Genomic DNA, 19,304 nt, shown 5'->3' with positions numbered 1-19,304 from the left:
ATGATGCTCTGGAAATCCCTCCACAGGAGCATTCCAGCATCCCTCCTGTAGCGAACCTAAAGCCATTGCCTGGGGAAGCAAGGACCTCACCTCATGCAGAAGGCAAAGGACTCTTCCGTCCTGCACACTAACAAGCAGTTCCAGTACTCAGAAACAGAAAAGACCTTTTCAGGAACAAGCTGAGAAATCCCGAAACTGGCTTCCACTTCAGGAATTAAAGCTCTAGACTCACTTAAGTGGATCACAAAAGCTGCTAGTCCTAAAATGTGAGCATCATCCAGGGAAGGACCCTACAAACCAAACATAAGCAAAGAACTGAAGAGAGACACATTTCATTTGTAATAAAACCACCTTTCTCAGAAAAAAATCAGAATTAGTCAAGTAGCAGAACATTATATCTGCCCACTGACTAATTAGTGCAGTGATATCAATTTAGCAGATTGAGCTGACCAGTGCTGAGCTGTTGTGCACCTAGCTTTGGTCAACCTGTAGCAAAATTTGTTTCTATAACACAGTAACTTAAAGCAACCAGCAGTATATTCAGCCCAGCAGAACTTAATACTTCCAAGGCTTTCTAGCTTTGGTCACAGCTGTCAACCTTTTAACTTCACCCTTGCAACACCATAGCGTAAAGGAAATAAAATCAAAAGTTCTTTTAAAGAAAACCATGCACTGCTGCACCCCAGATTTGGGGGTCTTACTTTTATTTTTAAAAGGGGTTTACAGCTGAATTATTCAAGGTGGAAGCTTGGGAATTAAGCATTCTACTATTTTCTTCTGTCCCTCTTCACAAACTTGCTTATTTTAGCTCCTGTTAAAAAATATCCCAGAATGTGTTAACCTACTGCAGCAGCAGTTCTGCAGGAAAACATCCAGCTCACATTCCTGAGAGCAAGCCGTACTGCTTGTCTGAAATTAGATTCTTTTTCTGGAAGGCTGAGAGCTAGTGAGGTCCCTCCACAGCACAATCCAGACAGGTACGTGCTCCACAGCTCAGGAAATGGAGCCAGAATAGCCTTTAGCACACTGTAACCATATGATTCGTGGTTGGAAAACTAACCTGATGATAAATAAGCTGGCAGAGCCTTCCCAGAAGGGCAGGTAAGAGATTCCTGTGTCCACAGATCATCTTCACAAACAAGGAGAGGCATGGTCCCTGCCTGCAGAATAAAAATCACATGCTCGTTTTACTGCTTCATTTTATCCCCAGTACAGGAAGAGGTATTTAAAAATGCTTAAACACAATGAACCTGAGCTACACTTGTCTGTAGATACAGGACAATTATCGTTCCATTTATAGGCTCAAAGGAAGTGTCATTTTTGGAGCCTCTGACTGCTACAGAAACCCACCAGTGAAACCCACCAGTGCCCTGCTTCAAATGCTTGATAACATCTAGTCAAAGAGTGTTCTCAGATGACAACAAGGACAGGAGGGAGCTGCCTGGGTCACAGACAGTTTTTTTCAGACAGAGAGCACAAGGTAAACAGAGTCAGAGCAATAAAAGAGATCAAAACACCAAAGCAAGAGCAAAAAGGAATTAACGTGACATGGTCCTGTTGCGAAAACAGAGGAAGGGAGGAACAGAGGGATTTCCCCACCCAGCTGACAAAAAAAAAGCAGCCTCAGAGGAGATCAGATGGGGAGCTGGGTTTAGAAATGATTTCCTGGGACACTCTTTTTCATCACAGCTACTTTTCAGCACAGGTTTTTACTACAGATTCATCTGCTCCAGGGCAAAACACACTGGTTGCCAAAGCATGCTGCACTCCAGACAGGCAGACATCTAGCTCGGTACCAACAGCAGCTGGGATCACAGGCAGCTTGTCAGGACATTGGTTTTTTTCCAACAAAGTGATTTCCCACTGAAATGTTGACCATAACTTTTTCTGTTACATCGTGAAGGAGATGGTATTAACAGAGTGGTGGAGGTGGAGGAGCGCTACATCCCCCTCCTCACAGAGGCCAGAATCAAACTGAGTCAGTTCCAGGAAGGAAAAGGGGATGAAAGGTAGAGAGGTGGTGTATCACGCTGCTCTTCTCGTGCCTGCAGCGTTAGCCTTTATGCCTCACTCATTTCATAGCAGATATTAGATATGGCATTAGGGACGAAGGGTGACCATGCCAAAAGCACTGAGCGTGCCAGAAGGACACCCCAAAGACCCATCAGTGATCGCTGTCAAAAGACAAGCGTTCTCCTCCCCAGATCTCTAGTGTCAGCCAGCAAGTAATTCCTGGACAGAAAGAATTTGCTTCATTCCCCATCCCCCACCAAGATATAAACAGCAAACACAACACGCAGTATGTGTGGAAAATTTTTATACCTTGTCACAGAGCACAAAGCAGAGCCAAATGTCACCTTTTTCTGAAAGGATCGGTAACAACAGAGAAGAAATATATTTTATTTACACATATACATCAAAGTGCATTGGTTCTTAGATTATAGAAACTCAGAATAAAGCAGTCTGGCACAGTGGGCATGAGCAACCAGAAGTCCTTCCTTGCCCCTGGACTAGTGAATTGTAGTATATAAACCAGTTTTGATTTCCTTTCTTTTCTACTTGCATCTTACCTGTCAGGAGGGTGAAAATAGGAAGCAGCTATTAGGTTTTGGCAGAATGATGTCAGCAGAAGATCAACAACCTGGAATAAGAAAGACACTGCTAATTTCTATTTGTCAGCAGGCTGGTTATCTAGATCTAGTTTTCTGCTGCATACATATTATGCTTCCCAACATTAAAACATGGAGACAAATTGGTTAATGACATTCACTGCAAGTTAAACAGACCCACTGGCACTAAGAAGAGATAGCAAGTTAAGCCTGTAACATGCCAGGAACTATCCCAGCACACAATAAATACCTAGACAAGCCTGGTGGAGAAAGCCTAGCTCATCACAGGGTTGCTCTAATAGAATATATCTCCAGATCTCACCCAACAACTTCCAGGAGGTCAGAACATATGAATAATCTGTGCACAAGGTTGACAGAAGTGTATTTCCTGTCTTTCACAGACAATGCAACCTTTCACCACACTGCCCAGATGCGTTTTTACTGACCCAGCCCTACTCGTTTCTCACCCCAAGCCAGATGGCACTCACACTCTGATGGCAGCGTTCCAGCCTAGGGGCAGAAATGTCAACTTGGATTGGAGAATTCAAAGCAGCAGTTTCACTCTCATCACTGCCGTGACCTAAGACGCTCGTGAGTCTGTCAGAAATCACCGCAATCTGTGCTGGCACCTCTGCAGAAAGGTAACCGGAGGAGAATCAAGACGGAAGGAATGAATGATTTACAACTCCACATAGCAGGAAGAACAAGTGAAATATATACCCTAATTGATCAGAGCCCAAAGTATTCTATGAAAAGCTTTTAAAAGCAAAAAAAAGTTTGCTGGAACACAGTGATCATAAATTCCATTTTAGAGGACAGCGTTATTTTTTCCCCCAGTACTATTACCAACACACATCAAGAACAGTTTTTCACACCAGAAAGGAAACAGCCTTCAGAAAGGGACCCCAAGTCACCAGGTGAAGCCCCAGGGATAGGGATGCCCATCATGGCAAAGACTGGTGTGGTACCAAGTGATCATCACAAAGACACAGACCTGAAGTTTCAAACTTAAGCATGGGAAATGTGTCAGGCATTAAAATACATATATATTCATAGCTGGAAGGATTATACAGATCTGAAAGATTACTGTCTTCAGGTACCAGTGGCAAATAACCATTGCTGTTGCTTTGGCTAGCATTAGCCACATTTTATTAACATAGGTTTTGTAACAGCCAATTATGGTTAGTTATAACTTGTCTTCCTGCATACCTTCGTATTTAGCCTGGTCCACACTCAGCATCCTTAGTTCAGCCAGTTCAGCCTTCAGCTGCTCAACCGGTTCTTTGGAATGGCTGGGCTCTACTTCTGTTTCATCTAGAAAAGTAAGAGAGAAATGCAATGCATCACCCTCACCTTTGTGCATTATATCAGTTCATAAAATGCATTCATTGATCTCTGCAGACATTTTCTGTAAAAGCAGTGTTTACTTTTCTATAAGCTATATCAGATCCTCAAGCTGTCGTCAATCTGCCACGTATACAGCTTTGTTTTACATTAAAAATGTGCTATTTGACTAATCATTTATGAGTTTATGCCTAGCTGCAGAAAGGAATTCAGTTTAAAGATGATGCAGAAGAGATGACCTTTCAGTTTTTTCACTGAAAAATTTGCTGTCTTCAAGACTGGAACCAGTCTCAAAATACAGACACAGACATTACAGCACGAATATAAAGTCATCAGCTTCTCCTCACGCCCAGCACCGCACACTTCCAGATGCTGCCTGTTATTCTATTCTGGTTTTCATTTAAAAGAAAAAATAAAAGGAAACTCCTTTTACCACTAAAAAGAGAATGCCAGCAGCAACAAGCTGCCACAGCGCAGCCCCAGAAGCCACCCAGCATGGTTCGTTAGACAGGAACAGCGTCTTGTTAACAGGCCAGAAATAACTCAACCATGAACAAGAGAAGTAAATAGCACGGTTAAAATTAATGCTTGTTATGAGCGCGCTGTAAAGCAACACGGTGCTAGGAGTCTGCTGAGTCACCTTTATGTGTAAGAGTGAGCACTTAACGAACAGGGCAGGCTTAGAGCCGATGGATCCTCAGTCCTGCCCTAAATCCAGTCTGTGCAAGAACCCAGGGACGGATTAGGATGCAGGGGATGGCAGGGGACACAGATGGGGCTGATCAGCACGCAGGGGACACGGCTCTGACTGTGCCACTAGAGGTCAGTGGCAATTCAAGGACTCCTGCAGAGCTCTGGCTGCCCGCTGGGATCTTGCCGATCCCAACACAGGGATCCTTCATCCCTGCCGGTTGCCAGGACAACCTCAGCAGCCAGACTGCTGCACATCTGCGGTTCCCCAGGACTGCTTTGTCATGCCTCTCGAGCTACAGCATCTCCAGAAAGCTTCAAACGCTCAAAGCGCCCTGGGTAGGAGTCAACTACAGATTCGCATCTGTACATGGAGTATGCTTGTCTCTGCCACGCTCTGAGAATGATCTCTGCTCACAAGCCTAACCTTTTCATCTTGTATAAACCCATGGTAAGGCTGTTGCCCATTTCAAGATGCATGGGAAACACCCACTTGCTGAAAAAGATAGGAAAGCTCGTTAAATACCTCTTACACCAACTCACACTGCACCAGAAATGTGGCTACGGTGACGGGACCTGAAATGAGCAGGGTCCCCCCACCCAAACGCATATAAACTACACGCTGCAATCCCCCCACTGCTGGCTCCATCCCTAGCCCCTCCTGTTCCCCCAGATCTCAGTCACCCGCAGTAATCCATCCTCAAAGAGGGTGATGATGAGTTCAGACTGCAAAAAGGGCTATTTCACAAGGGATCGACCCAGCAGGTTCACACCCCAGGCAAGCTGGAGCTGAGAATTCAAGCTGATTCACAGAGATGTATTCAAGCTAGATTTAAATCAGCCAGCTCAGGCAGCATTTGCAGCCTCAGCACAGCACAAAGCTCTGCAGGGACTGCAAAAATCCCACCCAAGCAGGACAGGCAGAGAAAGTCATTAAGAGTTACTCTATTTAATAACTCCACAGGACACAAAGAACACATACATATTTAAATATAGATTAAAGACCAAATTAGCTGTAACTTTGAAAATGATCAATTCAGGGGAACATCACTGTAAAAATTAACTTTTCTTCAAACATCCATAAGCAAATATTCTGGTTTTTTACCTTGTAACATTTTCTCTCTCATAGAATGACAGGCTTGCATGTATGTGGAGTACAGGTTTGAGGGTATTTTATCAGCTCTAGAATAATAACAATAAAAAAGGCATTTATTATACCACAGAACCACATTCAAACTTCAGCTTTATTAAATACAAACATGAACAGCAGCTATGCTATGAAATGTAATTACAGAGGCTCCAAAAGCATACAGAGCATCTGAAGCATTTTTTAGTCATGATGTGACATCAGGACCAGAAATTTATGTCCAAGGCTTTAATAGCAAGTATGATACACGAGTAACACTACACAAAACAATAATATATATATAATTATCACACACATTAATACCCATTTCATGTACAGTACATATCCATGATCACGTAACAGCGTAAGTTAGGTGATGCAGCATTCACACATCTAAAACACCAGCCTGATGGAGACCAAAGTCTGACCTCCAACACTTGCTGGGCAGGCACTTGATGCCAAAAACATACAAGGCTCCCTAGAACTCATCTGCTTCACTTACACCTTTAATTTTAAAAAATTATCCAGTCTATTTTAGAGTCAGACTGGAATGACAAGGCAAGACCAAATGTCTCATTTGTAAGCAGTGCTGCAGACACTTTTTCTTCACAATAGGTTACAGAGCAACGACTGGATTTAAGACAAAGCTTCTGCAATGCAGAAGAGCACTTTTAAACATGCGTACAGGACAAGCTTGAGTTCTAAGAGGGGCTTTGTTCTCCTGGGACGTTATCCTGGTGTCCCTTAAGAACAGCTCATAAAGCATTAACCCACATTTAAGTTTCATCTTCCCCTTCTCCTATAGCCTCTTGCAAAGAGAGGGGAGCTTTTCACAGGTGGGCTCATCTTCCTTGCATAAAAATACACCTGGCCTGCAGTCAGAGGGCTGCACTGGACAACTTCTAGATCATTTCAGTGGTTTCAATAGTTTTAAAATGGTGAGAGGACTCATTACAGAACTGAAGACCTTCACCTCGACAGATAAGATGCCCCATCATCCACAACCTGCAAGCCACAAGCCTGGCCACAAAGCCCTGCCAAGGGTTAGCCAGCACTCAGTGGTTTGTAACCAAGGTGTCAAAGCCTTTCTGAAGAAAAAGTCCAGAAGCACAGAAAATAACACTGGAAAGTCTCGATACCTCTTTAGAGAATCTATAAAAGCCATGCGGACGTCTGGGGTTTTGGGGAGCTGCAACAGCAAAACAGGTAGGTTAGGCACAAATTACCTGTCTGCAAACACACATCTAGATGGGAGGATCAAAAAAAGAACCAAAACCAAATACTAACCACACGTGGCCTGAGCAAAGCAGGAAGAAACCAGGAAGTATAATATGGTCGCCTGAAAATACTGAGAGAGAAAAGAAATACAGCAAAACATTAATGATGCCAAAGCTGCAAAGTGCCATTTCATTATCTCAAGAATTAATTTGGCTCCTGCAAATACGAAATATTCATGGAAACCTGAATAGCCGCAGACAAACCAAGCTCAGATTAGCCAATAGTTATTCATTTCTTTAATTTTCCTTTTTATTTATTGTAACATCTGTGGATTTCTCTTGCAGGTATGCACATGCCTTCCGTGCTCTCTGCAGAAATAGCTTCTATTTAGATGACTGCTGAGGAAGTGGTAGAATCATAGAATGATTAAAGTTGGAAAAGATCTACAAGACTGAGTTAAATGGTCAGCCCAACACAACTGTTACAAAGTACCACGTCTACACATTTTTTGAACACCTCCAGGGATGGAGACTCCACCACTTCCCTAAGCAGCCCGTGCCAAGGTTTCACCACTCTTTCGATAAAGAAATTTGTCCTAATCTCCAATCTAAGCATCCCCTGGCATAACTTGAGGCCACTTCCTCTCATCCTACTGCTAGTTATTTGGGAGAGAGACCAACACCCACCTCATTAAACCTCCTTTCAGGTAGTTGTGGAGCGCGATAAGTTCTTCCCTCAGCCCTCTACACTCTGGGAAAACACAGGAAGAATTTCCCCAAACCTCCTTTGCTCACATCCTCAGTTTTTCTTGTGTTGTTATTTTGATTTTAATTTGGCTTGTATTATGTTTATAGCTAAAACCAAGAGTCAAGAAGCACAAAGTACCTGGCTTCTATCACAGATGTTGGGATCTTCCTTGTGTTCTCAAATATCTGAAGGGCCTTTTCAACATCACGAAGCGCCTGGCCCTGGGGCTGGCCCGCAGGAGGAACAACGAGAGAAAGATGTTGTGAGAAATCAAGGATGACGATAATCTTCCCTGCTTGTTCTTTCAGGGTTAGTAACAGCTGTCTGTGCTGTGAAGGGAAGCGACTGAACAACACAGTTGAATAACAAGAACTACCTGATATGCAGAGTAAAACTGCAGGACGGAGAAACAGGGCTTGAACCATCAGCCTGCCCCGATAAGGCTGTTATCTAGAACAGCTATTTTGGGTCAGCCCAAAGGTCCGTGTACTTCTGTACGCACCTCCTACAGCAACTGTGGCAGAGACTCCTCCTTAACATCACACTGTTTATGCAGTTGTCCCCCATGAGGACAATATTGTTTGTTCTGAATTTGTTTTATTGTTGTTCTATTTTGGCTTGTACTCTTGGAGTCAAGACCCATAATCTTTGCTTTCAGCCCATGCTTCTGTGCCTCAGGCACAGGGACTGCCACCTCAGGTTTCTCTAGTTTGAGCCATAAGACGTATCTAAGACTGCAATAACCTTTCTGACTTGGAAGAAATTAAATGAAATCTGCACTTATGACATTCTGTTCATCACAGGACTAGATTTTGTTGCAGCACAGCCACCTACCCTGTGTCACCAGTGTGTATTTAAGCTGCCGGCCTGTACGAACAAGGCCCCCTCGTCTGCCATACTTGAGATAAATAGAGGAAGGAACAACAAAGCCAAATGTTTCCTTATCACTTATTGTCGTTATCCAAAATTTATCATGAACCACAGTGTGAAACTGCAGACTGTAAATTCCCTCCCCAAATCACCATTAGAAAATGGACTCTTTCATTTATTTGCTATGCCCCACAATAAAAGATGGGCAAGAGGCAGCCAGCGCTTTCCTGGCCTCAAAGAGCAGGTGCCGACATGCTAATGTAGGTGCTGTTTAGATGGCTAATTGCCAAGTTCCTCTCCTGCTTGGCTCTGGGAACACACATCACGGTCTGTTTGCCCTCTACACAGCTCTAGTTTTCATGATATCCGGGGAAAGTTTCCATATTTATCACCACTACATCTTAAAGTTGGAGAATATTTGGCAGTGTGCTCAGTCTTGGTAGGAATGGCAGACAGGCGGATAATCTCAGCTGTTTTCCAGAGGAAAAGGGACATGGCTGATGAGAGAATGGCAAAATACAGACCAGCAGTACCTGCACAGATTCATCTGTGGAAGATAAGTCTTCGTAGAGCCCCATATCTTCTATAGCAACCTGTGTGAGGTTACAGAGAGTTGCACATGGTCACAACACAGCTCCTATTGCAATAGAGCCAGGAAGAACTCTCTCCAAAGAGACAAGTTTGACTGACCTTGAGGTCGGCCAGTCTGGTTTTAGCCAGAGTGATGTACTCCAAGAGAAGAGACCGATGTTTTGTTGGCACAAAAGGCGGGTACATTATATGGACCTGAAATGTGGAATTAAAAAAAAAAAATTGCCATTTTTCCAGGGTATCAGTGAATGTGGGAATATAACAGAAGATTGGCAAGGAGGAATTGTAAAACACGCTCAAGAGACCTTGCAGCTGGGATGTAGAAAAACACACAAACCATCCTAATCATTGCTTGATCTTGTGTGCTTGTCAAGTAGAAACTTTGTGTTTAGGTAACACAGGCCTGTGATAAACTCAGGGTCATCTCAGAAAACACGCTCAAGGTTCCTGCCCTGCTGAGAACAAAGCACATTGGAAAACTACTATGCTTTTCCCCTAACAAATTCAGGCAAAGCAGTACATTTGGCACACACGGTTTCTAGCAAGGGCCGAGCTCAGCAGTGCCTGCGTTCCTGCTTGCATTTCTTCTGCCTAGGTGCTGGTTGAGAGTGCCCTCAGTTCATGAGGTAACAGAAATTTACTCTTTGCACTTTATCTGTAGCTTTGTGGTTGCTCCTGCATCCTGCCTGCGTTTGGCTCTCACACAGTGTAAAATTCTGGTTAATGTTTACAGTAATTTACCTCAAGTATTTCCCAAAGAAGATATTAATGCTTGTTTTTAGAAAAGCCATTCTTACACCTGCTGGCACAATTTTTCCCCAATAGCAACAAGCAAGCAAAAAAAAAAAATCACTTTAGTGCTTACACCTAACTCCATGAAAGGAATTCTTCTATTTATAAGAGAATCTCATACTTCCTTATTCCAGGGAGGAAAGGTTTTGAATGATGTATCAGAAGTAACACAGTTACTATAACAACATTAATAACATGATGAATCTAGTCCAAAGCACAAGTACGCTCACTTTGGAGCACCTCTGTACTAGTATTTGCAAAACTGCCTCTGTTAGCATCTTCTCACCTTCAAGTATGGTGCTGTTTCAAAGGGCACTAGCTCGGATAAGAACTCAAAGAGGAAGACCAGAGCTTTCTTACTGCTCCCGTGGTGACCACCAGCGTTCCCAAAGGAAGCCTGAAACAGTGGAAAATGACAACGCAACCTTTGAGTGTGGAGAAAAATCCCCATGCCAGCCATGCCGTAACTCAGCGCACAAATCCCAGACATCCATTACAGATATCCGCTTGCTTTCAAGAGAATCCTTCTGCAGAAGAGTCTCCAGAGAGAGTTTATAGAGGTCTCTGGGGAAATTCTCTTAGAGTTTCTCTGCCTGGCTTCCGGAAAGCCTGTCATGCCACACGACAAGTTCGTTCTGATGTGCTAGCATGAGAACACCTAGAAGGGTTAAACCTCGCACCAAAGGAGTTTGCAAAAAGCGAAGGATTGTGTTCATCAAGGAACCACCAACCTGGCAGTTTCTGCACGACTTCACCTGGGCTCTACAAAAGAAATAAGCCAGTCTGAGGGCTATACAGAACATCACTAGTTTACCTTCATCCTGAACACTATCAGCAAAGGCTGAGCTGAGATTTGCAAGCTCATACAAAGGAATTTAGAAGTTTAAATTACATGGATATTTGCATACCTAAAATACCTACATGTTTACCATTAAAAGCTAACAGCCAATTATCTATAAGGTCAAACGCAGCAATTACAGCTGCATGCAAACATCCAGGAAACAGGAATGCTTCATCTGCAATAACCCACAACTTATGCAATAACAACAGTGTTGGTTATCAAGATACTGAGATACATCCAGGATTATGATTATAACAGGAATTACATGTCTGCATTCCTGACAAATAACTAGAGAAGGCAAGATGGACTTAAAAGATGAAAGAAGCAAAGCACAGAGAAAGCCAAATAAATACATTCTTTGCAGACACAAAGGCAGTAATAAATATTAAATCATTCCTAATACCAACATAATCACTTGTTACTCTTTCTTTCCTTCTCACCAATTCCTGTCTATCTTGTCTGAAACCAGGATTTTGCGGTGTAGCAGAACATTCCTTGTGCACAGGTTTCTCACGTACTTGAAGCAAAGATTACCAGTCAGGCCTTATGTAATCGTACCTTAAACCATTCAGAGTAAGGCATGAACACGGCAGGGCCCTCTAGAGCAGCCTGACGAGCTACCAGGAATGCAGTGATCATGTTTTCCATATCATAATTCTCGAAGGCCTTTATCAGGAGATGGCTCAGTAGGTCTAGAAACATAAAAGAATAACCTCAAACTTTGCTCTTTACAACTTGTTCCATAATTTTCTACGGTAAAGGATAGCAAATATCTGTAATAAAACATCTGCCACATAAAGAAGGAAGTGTATTGTGTGAGGAACCTTTGGAACCGACTATATTTTTTCACACACTTTCAATGGTCAAATACTCTAGGATTTCAACCCGCAAAAATTGCAGGGAGTCCAGCAATGAAATAATCAGTAAAACTCCAACAAAGTCTGCTAGCAAACGCGAGATAGAAGGACTAAGCTTCAGGAATTGCTACTCCAATTAATAATGAAGGTAATTATTAAATAACCACTCTTAGCTCTACACTAAGTTTGAGAAGCAATAGGCACAAGGCCTGGCATTCACATTGTCACTGATGTGCAATGACTGAATGGAAAAGCAGATTTTCTATTGTTCTTTTCCATGCAGGAATCTCAGACCAGAAACTATAAGCGACTCTCCCGCTTCACCAGTCAGCACGGCTTCCCCCGGCAGTACCAGAGAAGCAACAAGCACACGTTAGCCTGCAGGCTTGCCAGTACCTACTTACCCTTGAAGAGCTGCTCAGCCTCAGCCTGACAGACTGCCAGCGTGGAAACACAGGACAGGACATGCTGCCAGTTCACTTCGTGGGTCTCTAGGACCTGCTGCAGCTGGGAGATCAACTCCTTTGCACCGAATGACACAAACAGCTGGAAGAGTGAGAGCAATTCATTTAGCCATGACATACAGCCATCCATGAGTGAAATGCACTGTCAAGATTAACATGCAGATGTCTTTTGCGTAACTACTGAAACAACTACATCTTTTGCATCAGCATCCCAGGGCCAGATATTGCTCTGGCTTGGAACCAGCATTGCTAAAATAAACAGTAATATTCCAATTCTTTCGGAAGCCCTGTCGTATTCGGTAACAGTATAAACCTCATATCTTCCATAATTATTTTTGTCCTTACGAGCTCTGCACAAAAGTCACTGTAGTAGTTTTTCTTCATGCATCACCCTGCCTACAGTTCCTGGCAGTTGGCTCAGACTCTGCAACTGGAACGCATTAGCTTTATATAATCTCAGTTCATATATTTCAGTGAACGTAAACCCAACATAATAAAGTTCTTTTTGCAAAACCAAGAAGACATACTTTGCGAAACAAGGTAGTGAGCAGCGAACAAGTTCTTGTAAAGCTCCACTCTTTCTGCATATGGATGGCATCAGACACTGCACCCAGAAAAAGAAAATAGTTTATTCTTCAGCAATAGATCTTAAAATACACCCAAATAGCATAACTTAACCACACAAGTTTTCCCTTTGGCTTTGACAGACAAATACATTGAAAACTGCCCACTGAAATCCTCTCTCCCTTTCATCTTTGGAACACAGACAGTAGCAACAAGGGCTGTGCTATTTCAGTACAGCACTGTCATCTCAAAGCTGTTCCTGACATCACGCATTCATAGTCCAACATAATGCATGCGTAGAGAACCAGCAAGGAATCCCCTTTTTCCTCAATAACCTTTTAGCTGGAAGCCAGCAGTGACACAGCTCTCCCACACAACAGGTAAGCAGCTCTAGATCATAGCCCAGAGAGATTTTACCAGTGATTTTGTAGCCCAAACATATTCCTTCCTAAAACCACCAAGTTTCACAATTAGCAATCAGGGATTAGAAGCTTCTCTGTTTATCTCTAATTCCCCAAAGGAAACAGTCAGCAGAGAAAGTCTGTCTTCTGCTTAAAGCCAGACACACAAGGGCCAGAGGCCAGACTGTTTTAGCCTTGAGCACTTTCTGCAGCGCTACCTTTCCCACTCGCTCTTCCCTTTGTCCAGGACCGCTCTCAGTGGTCAGAGCTCTCCCATGTCTGCTCTGTAAAGGCTGCTATTAGACACTACTCCAAATATCTGTTCAGAAGCCACTGGCTGAAGCTCTGTTTGAAGGCACTGATTTACCACTTGAAGTTTTCTCTTGAACTACAGCCCCCTAAAGCCCTGAGCCCAGATGATTTATTTTTTTTTGCCTATACTGGCATCCTGCTTATGCAGCCACAGAGAAAGCTCTGAGTGTCAGGCAGCTTCTCTGGCCCCTCCAAGCTGTACTCCATTCAGCCTGGGTGGAATGGAGCTCCAGACACACAATAACACACCCTGGAGACACTCGCTTCTCCCCGCCTATTCCTACCTTTTAACAACGGGTTGTAGGTAAGAACTTCGGTCAGGGTGTGTCTAAAAAACTGCTGCAAGGAATCCGGATGAACCGCACTTTTATAAACTGACACATTGAACACGTTCAGCCTACAAAGGATAAGGAAACACTCAAACAACGCACAGGAAGTATGATCAACCAGGTACTGATTAGGGTGAATGACTCATTTTTCTTCTACAGCTACCATAGCATCAGGGAATGGTTTACCCTGGAAGGGACCTCAAAGCCCATCCAGTTCCACCCCTTTGCCATGGACAGGGGCACCTTCCACTGCACCAGGGTGCTCAAAGTCCCATCCAACCTGGCCTTGAACACCTCCAGAGATGGGACCCCTATCCTGTGACAGTACCTCACCACCCTCACAGGAAAACATTTTATCCTAATATCAAAAATCAAAATAAATCTTATCAATTTACCAGGCACACATACTTTATTTTGTATGTGTTTTAAAAAAAACCCAATTGCTTACTCAACATTACATTGCTATCAGACTTACAAACTTGAGTCAAATGTATACACCTGGATAGGACAAGACAGGCTTGATGGGTACAAAGTTGTTAGACAAAATGGGTTTGGAAGCAGAAATTAGAGGAGGAGATGACGGCACCTTCCAGATGTTTGTGCTCAGAAGCAGAATGAGAAAACCTGACAGGGAAAACTCGCTACGTGTCAAGAGAGTGCTCCAAGACTGCTTCCAACACTGCCAGAACACCCTTTCCCATTTGATGTTTATCTTTTATATTCATTTTTACTTGTGTGTATTTTATTAGAGAGAATTTTAAACATAAGTAGCACAGGATGGGGAACATTCCCTCTACTTCAGTAACTGTGAAAGTGGATAAAATTCTCCTTCTGACATTATTCAGGGGAACAGTGTTTCTTACCAGAACCTCATGGCTTGCAATGTGGGAACATCTTCCTGCTTCTCTTTACCAACAGCATCAAGCACCCCTGTACCCCAAAGCAGAGACACAAAAACACAATGAGAGAAATGGAAGGAACTGTGGCACTAAACAGCACGGGAACTAACCAGAACAAGCAATTTGTGCACCTTTTGGAAGGTGACCCCGTTAGGGAAATGTGCAGAAGCCCTTCAGCAGCATTAAATTCTTACAAAATATTTTCCAAAGTGACACAGAGACTCAAAAACCATTAACACTGACCCTGAACCTCTTTAAAAGCAATCCCAAGAACGGGCTAATAACTAAGCCATCTAAAAATGCACATAAATTAGTATATAATTTCCAACCCCAATCCTAATTGTGTAGTGCCTCTACGATTGCGAAGACGGCAAAGCTGCATGAAAGAAAAGTCTGTCTGGAGGGAGGGATTTTACACAAGCAAGTTCTGAGTTAACAGCCTCTGGAATCGATGGTCTCAACCGCCCTCGCCAAACAAAGAGCGCCACACATTTCTAACAGCAGTGGGACTTCATGTCACATTCGCTTCGCAGAAATTCCTTCAAAAGCCAGATCTGCCCCAGAATGACTGGCAGAGGTCAAACAGGTTGGCAGCCTGCACACCACGTTGCCTTGACCATCAGCTTATGCCACTCAAAGCCCACATAGTGAGAGATCCTTTGCTTTACAGCCTGCTGCAGCAGCAGCTTTTCTGCTTCTTGTCCCATCCTACCTTTGAAACCTTCCCCTTTTAGAAGTTAAAGAGAGTTTGATTTGTCCATTAGTTCAGTGAAGCATCCAAAAAAGGAAATTTACTGAGCTGGGGCAGCAAAACAGGCATCCCTCACATGCCTTTGCTAAAGCAGTCCACAGCGTTAATATGTAATATTCTCCTCCCCTGCCGAGGAATACTTTAAGGTTAAGTAGGGGAGAACAGAGAAAAGGAGATAAACTCTACTTATCCTCAGGCACAGGAGTTCAACATAGCAAGATCATTACTAAGAAGCACAGTGCTCCCATGCTACTCTCAGCCTGTCCTTCTCCTGGGAAGGTCTTCGTTAACTGTAAATTATTTTACCTCAATCCTAATGTTCTTCAAAACAGATAAGTGAAATGCCTCAAAGAGGACCCAAAAGCGTACACTTACAAAAATATCTTATATAAAACTCGTTTTACACATTTTCAGGCACATACACTGCAAGCCAGTCAGTGGCAGGGTAGGCAGCACAAACATGAAGGTCAAATGAAAAGCAGTTTAGCACAGACTCCTGCCTGACTGCCAGAAATGCAGTCTCTTCCTCCAAAATCCCCCTAGCCCTGTGTTTATAAGGATTATTTCTTAAGTACCAGCTCTGTTAAAGGGCCACCTGAGATAGGACTCATACATGTTAAATAATAAAGCACTTCTCTCACAGCTTTCCCTTTTTAGAAGCACTCCACCAGGTCTGTGAGGCATCTTTGTCTACAGACAGCGCTCCCCGTGAGACACGGGGCAAGGCACCAGGCTGGCAGTGCCCACAGGGAGAGGGGCAGAGGGGAGGGAGCAGTCCTGGTGCTGCGTCCTGGTTTTCAGCCCTCTTAGAGCAGAGGAGAAGCACCAACCTCTGTAGCAGCCCTGAGCACGTTGCTGGAACATGCCAGCAAGGGAAGCAGGAAAGCACTGTCGCTAAGGAGACAGGAAAGTTAAGAGCAGGCGCGCGGTCAGATTATGCTAATACGCTGGTGTAGGGCACGTGAGGGGGTGTCAGTGAACGTGAGGGGGTGTCAGTGAACGCTTCCCCTGCTGCATAGCAGATACAGCAACTTACCGTGAAGATCATCTGTGACACGAGACAAAAATAACCCTCACACATGTTTAGTCTTTCTGCGTCAGGGTTTGCAATGCAAATCAGGCACTACTACACTTGAGCTCTCAGCAGCAGCAGGACTCCCAGACCAAGATAGGCACGTTGTCCTGGGATAGTTCTTTAAGACTAGCTGTTTAAAGACTACACATTCACAATAGATGTCTTCACCCAGCATAAAAAAAATAGGTTTCACAAATATTAGCCTGCAAATCCAAACCATTCACCAGCAAAATAGCTTGCTTGCACATAGGGTTGTAAATTTGAAGTTTAATTTGCCAAGAAGAAAAGATTCTCCTAACTTAACCTCAGTGCTACAACAGATTGGATTGCTTCCAATCCAGCTTGTTAAAAATCGGCTCAGATATCAACCTGTGGTGGCAGCTTGGAGCATCAGAATGAACCAGCATAGAAGGCAAGAAATTATCTGCAGTGTTAGGGGAGGCTCACTTCACAAGAGCAAAGGGGGAAGCAGAGCCACATAAAATCAGTGAAATAAGAATTATGTACAACAGAAGAGAAGCATCCTAGGCAAAGGATTTCTACTTGGAGATTTAGCAATGAACAAGGAACCCAAGTCAAGCAAAAAGCAGTGACTGCAAAGAGCTACAAATATCAAAAACACTTACACGTCAACATTCTTCGTAAGACTGCATGACAGATCTGTTCAAAATTGACAAATTAAGAACATTTAGTGTTTAAAAGAGCTACAGTTCTATGCAGAAAAAATAAACTGACTTAGAGGTTTGTCCTTCTGAATTTAAAGCTTAGCTTTTACCTGAGGTCTAACATAGATGTAATAGGCAGACAGACAAGCATTTCCCATCCTTACCAGTGTTCCATGCCTCACATTCAGATGGCAAAAAAGAACAACCAAGGTGAAACTAAGGAAGCTTACAAAGCCCTTGACACCTCACCTTGGAGAAATTCTCCATTTAAAAATTCCTGTTCTGGTTTCACCATTTCCTCCTCACTCACTCCACCACCCTTTCTTTGTTGCTCTAAGCTCACATGGATTTAGACTCAGCAAGGTGTGTGTGATGGAGCTACTTTTTTTAAACAACCATTTGTAAACAGGTTCCTTTTGTTCTTACATGGGGGACTTTTTTGAATTCCAACTTCCTTCCCAGCTCTGAAGTTTGCTGAAAACCATTCTGAAGAAACACGGTCACAAAGTCTGCAAATCAAGAAGGAATTAGGGTTTCAGCATCCCCTTTCAATAAAGATCACTTGCTCAGTCACCTCCCCACAGGACAAGTGTCTGAAAATGTTCCTTTGCTGCAAAGCAGTGGGCATCATTTATTCTCTTGGAGTAAAATTAGTCCCAGACAAATGTCCTAGAACAATGGATGACAAAGAGCACAGAATCTTAAAGGATTATAAAGGCCAAGGAATTTACAGGTCTTCCACTGTATTGCCACTGCAGAACTCCTACAGGTTGTACCTGACCAGCTGCACTGATCCAAAGCTCTGACCATAGCTCTTCAATCAAACTGTGTAGTGATTTTGTTCCTAAACAAAACCACAAAATAAATAATATAATATGGAACTGGTTCAAAATATCTCAGACGCTTTGCAAGAGTGCCATAACCTATCATCCCTTGGCCCTGTACACCTTGCAATTATACTTTCTTGTGATACTGTAACTCAAAGGGATACAGAAATTCAAACCAATGATCTTCTAAGGGAAAAAATAGCTAAATTCACCAAATATAAGAATATATTCCCCTTACTGAAATCATAGAATGATTTGGGTCAGAATGAACCTTAAAGCCCATGCAACTCCAGCCCCCCACCCCCTGCCATGGGCAGGGACACCTCCCACTGGATCATGTTGCTCAAAGCCCCATCCAACCTGGCCTTGAACATCTCCAGGGATGGGGCAGCCTCCCCACCCTCACAGGAAAACATTTATTCCGAAAATCTCATCTCAATCTCCCTTCTTTCAGCTTAAAGCTGTTCCCTCTCATCCTAATTCCGGCACTCCCTGATCAAGAGCCCCTCTCCAGCTTTCCTGCAGGCCCCCTTTAAGTGCTGGAAGCTGCTCTAAGGTCTTCCCAGAGCCTTCTCAAATGACAATGACCTAAGTAAACGCGAAGTGAAGCCTCTGTTCTTACACCTCCAAGCTTTGAGTGCACAGCTCCTGCTGCAGAGCGTGCAGACCAGCCCTGCTCTGCCAGTGTCCCGTTGAACTTCTTACCTGAGAGGATCTGCCCAGAGAGCTCCACATCCCCAGAGGAATCCTCCGCCCGCTCGCAGAGGCCACAGAGGCTGCTGCACAGCCACTCCACCACAGCTGGGGTGGATGGGTTGCTGAAAACAAGCAAAAAAAAACATTCAATCGCTTACATTTTGTCATGCTTGGGTTTTTACTCCAACACCCTCTTGGACTCAGGAAAGAGCCATCTGTGTGGGACTCTGCCCTATGCGTTGTGCTTCATTTCCTTAATTTGGACCAGCATGAGCTTTTTTGGCTTTATAAAACCATTTCACAACATGTCCAAAGGAAAAAATACACAAGAAATTTTGCATTCAACTATTTTCTGACATTAAAATAGTTCCATTTAGAAAGTTCTCACAGAAGAAAGACTCTAGTTTCTAAGTTATTTGGATATAAATGCTTTAAAAAAAACAATCAAGCTCTTAATCTCTCCCTTTGGTTTCCTTAAATGTGAAGTACAGTGGGCACTGGAGGCTTTTTTCCTATCCCATTAACAGAGAAGTAAACCAATATCAAAAGCCTAAGAGATAACTGTGACGTTCCTCTAACACCATAAGAAAACAACCCAAACTTCATGAAGGAAGACTGGGTTCAGTTGTTAGCTCT

General features: G+C 43.4%; 1 protein-coding gene across 1 annotated transcript in view; it reads right to left on the bottom strand.

Moving 5' to 3' along the window:
- The window catches only part of FANCA (FA complementation group A), a 41,092-nt gene that overhangs the window by 14,917 nt on the left and 6,871 nt on the right, over nucleotides 1-19,304 (bottom strand). Inside the window, exons 7-26 of the mRNA XM_069868832.1 lie at nucleotides 18,678-18,790; nucleotides 17,572-17,654; nucleotides 17,107-17,140; nucleotides 14,619-14,685; nucleotides 13,711-13,823; nucleotides 12,677-12,753; nucleotides 12,090-12,231; nucleotides 11,387-11,520; nucleotides 10,274-10,384; nucleotides 9,295-9,390; nucleotides 9,138-9,197; nucleotides 7,873-7,961; nucleotides 7,057-7,117; nucleotides 6,909-6,958; nucleotides 5,749-5,825; nucleotides 3,819-3,923; nucleotides 3,098-3,240; nucleotides 2,571-2,641; nucleotides 1,061-1,160; nucleotides 91-290 (exon numbers count right to left, since the gene is read on the bottom strand). Of these exons, the coding sequence (XP_069724933.1) occupies nucleotides 91-290; nucleotides 1,061-1,160; nucleotides 2,571-2,641; nucleotides 3,098-3,240; nucleotides 3,819-3,923; nucleotides 5,749-5,825; nucleotides 6,909-6,958; nucleotides 7,057-7,117; nucleotides 7,873-7,961; nucleotides 9,138-9,197; nucleotides 9,295-9,390; nucleotides 10,274-10,384; nucleotides 11,387-11,520; nucleotides 12,090-12,231; nucleotides 12,677-12,753; nucleotides 13,711-13,823; nucleotides 14,619-14,685; nucleotides 17,107-17,140; nucleotides 17,572-17,654; nucleotides 18,678-18,790 (1,926 nt within the window). The remainder of the gene's footprint in view (nucleotides 1-90; nucleotides 291-1,060; nucleotides 1,161-2,570; nucleotides 2,642-3,097; nucleotides 3,241-3,818; nucleotides 3,924-5,748; nucleotides 5,826-6,908; nucleotides 6,959-7,056; nucleotides 7,118-7,872; nucleotides 7,962-9,137; nucleotides 9,198-9,294; nucleotides 9,391-10,273; nucleotides 10,385-11,386; nucleotides 11,521-12,089; nucleotides 12,232-12,676; nucleotides 12,754-13,710; nucleotides 13,824-14,618; nucleotides 14,686-17,106; nucleotides 17,141-17,571; nucleotides 17,655-18,677; nucleotides 18,791-19,304) is intronic.

The sequence above is a fragment of the Phaenicophaeus curvirostris genome, chromosome 14 (assembly GCF_032191515.1).
Source record: "Phaenicophaeus curvirostris isolate KB17595 chromosome 14, BPBGC_Pcur_1.0, whole genome shotgun sequence".
NCBI lineage: Eukaryota > Metazoa > Chordata > Aves > Cuculiformes > Cuculidae > Phaenicophaeus > Phaenicophaeus curvirostris.
This window is presented reverse-complemented; position numbering and strand designations above follow the sequence as displayed.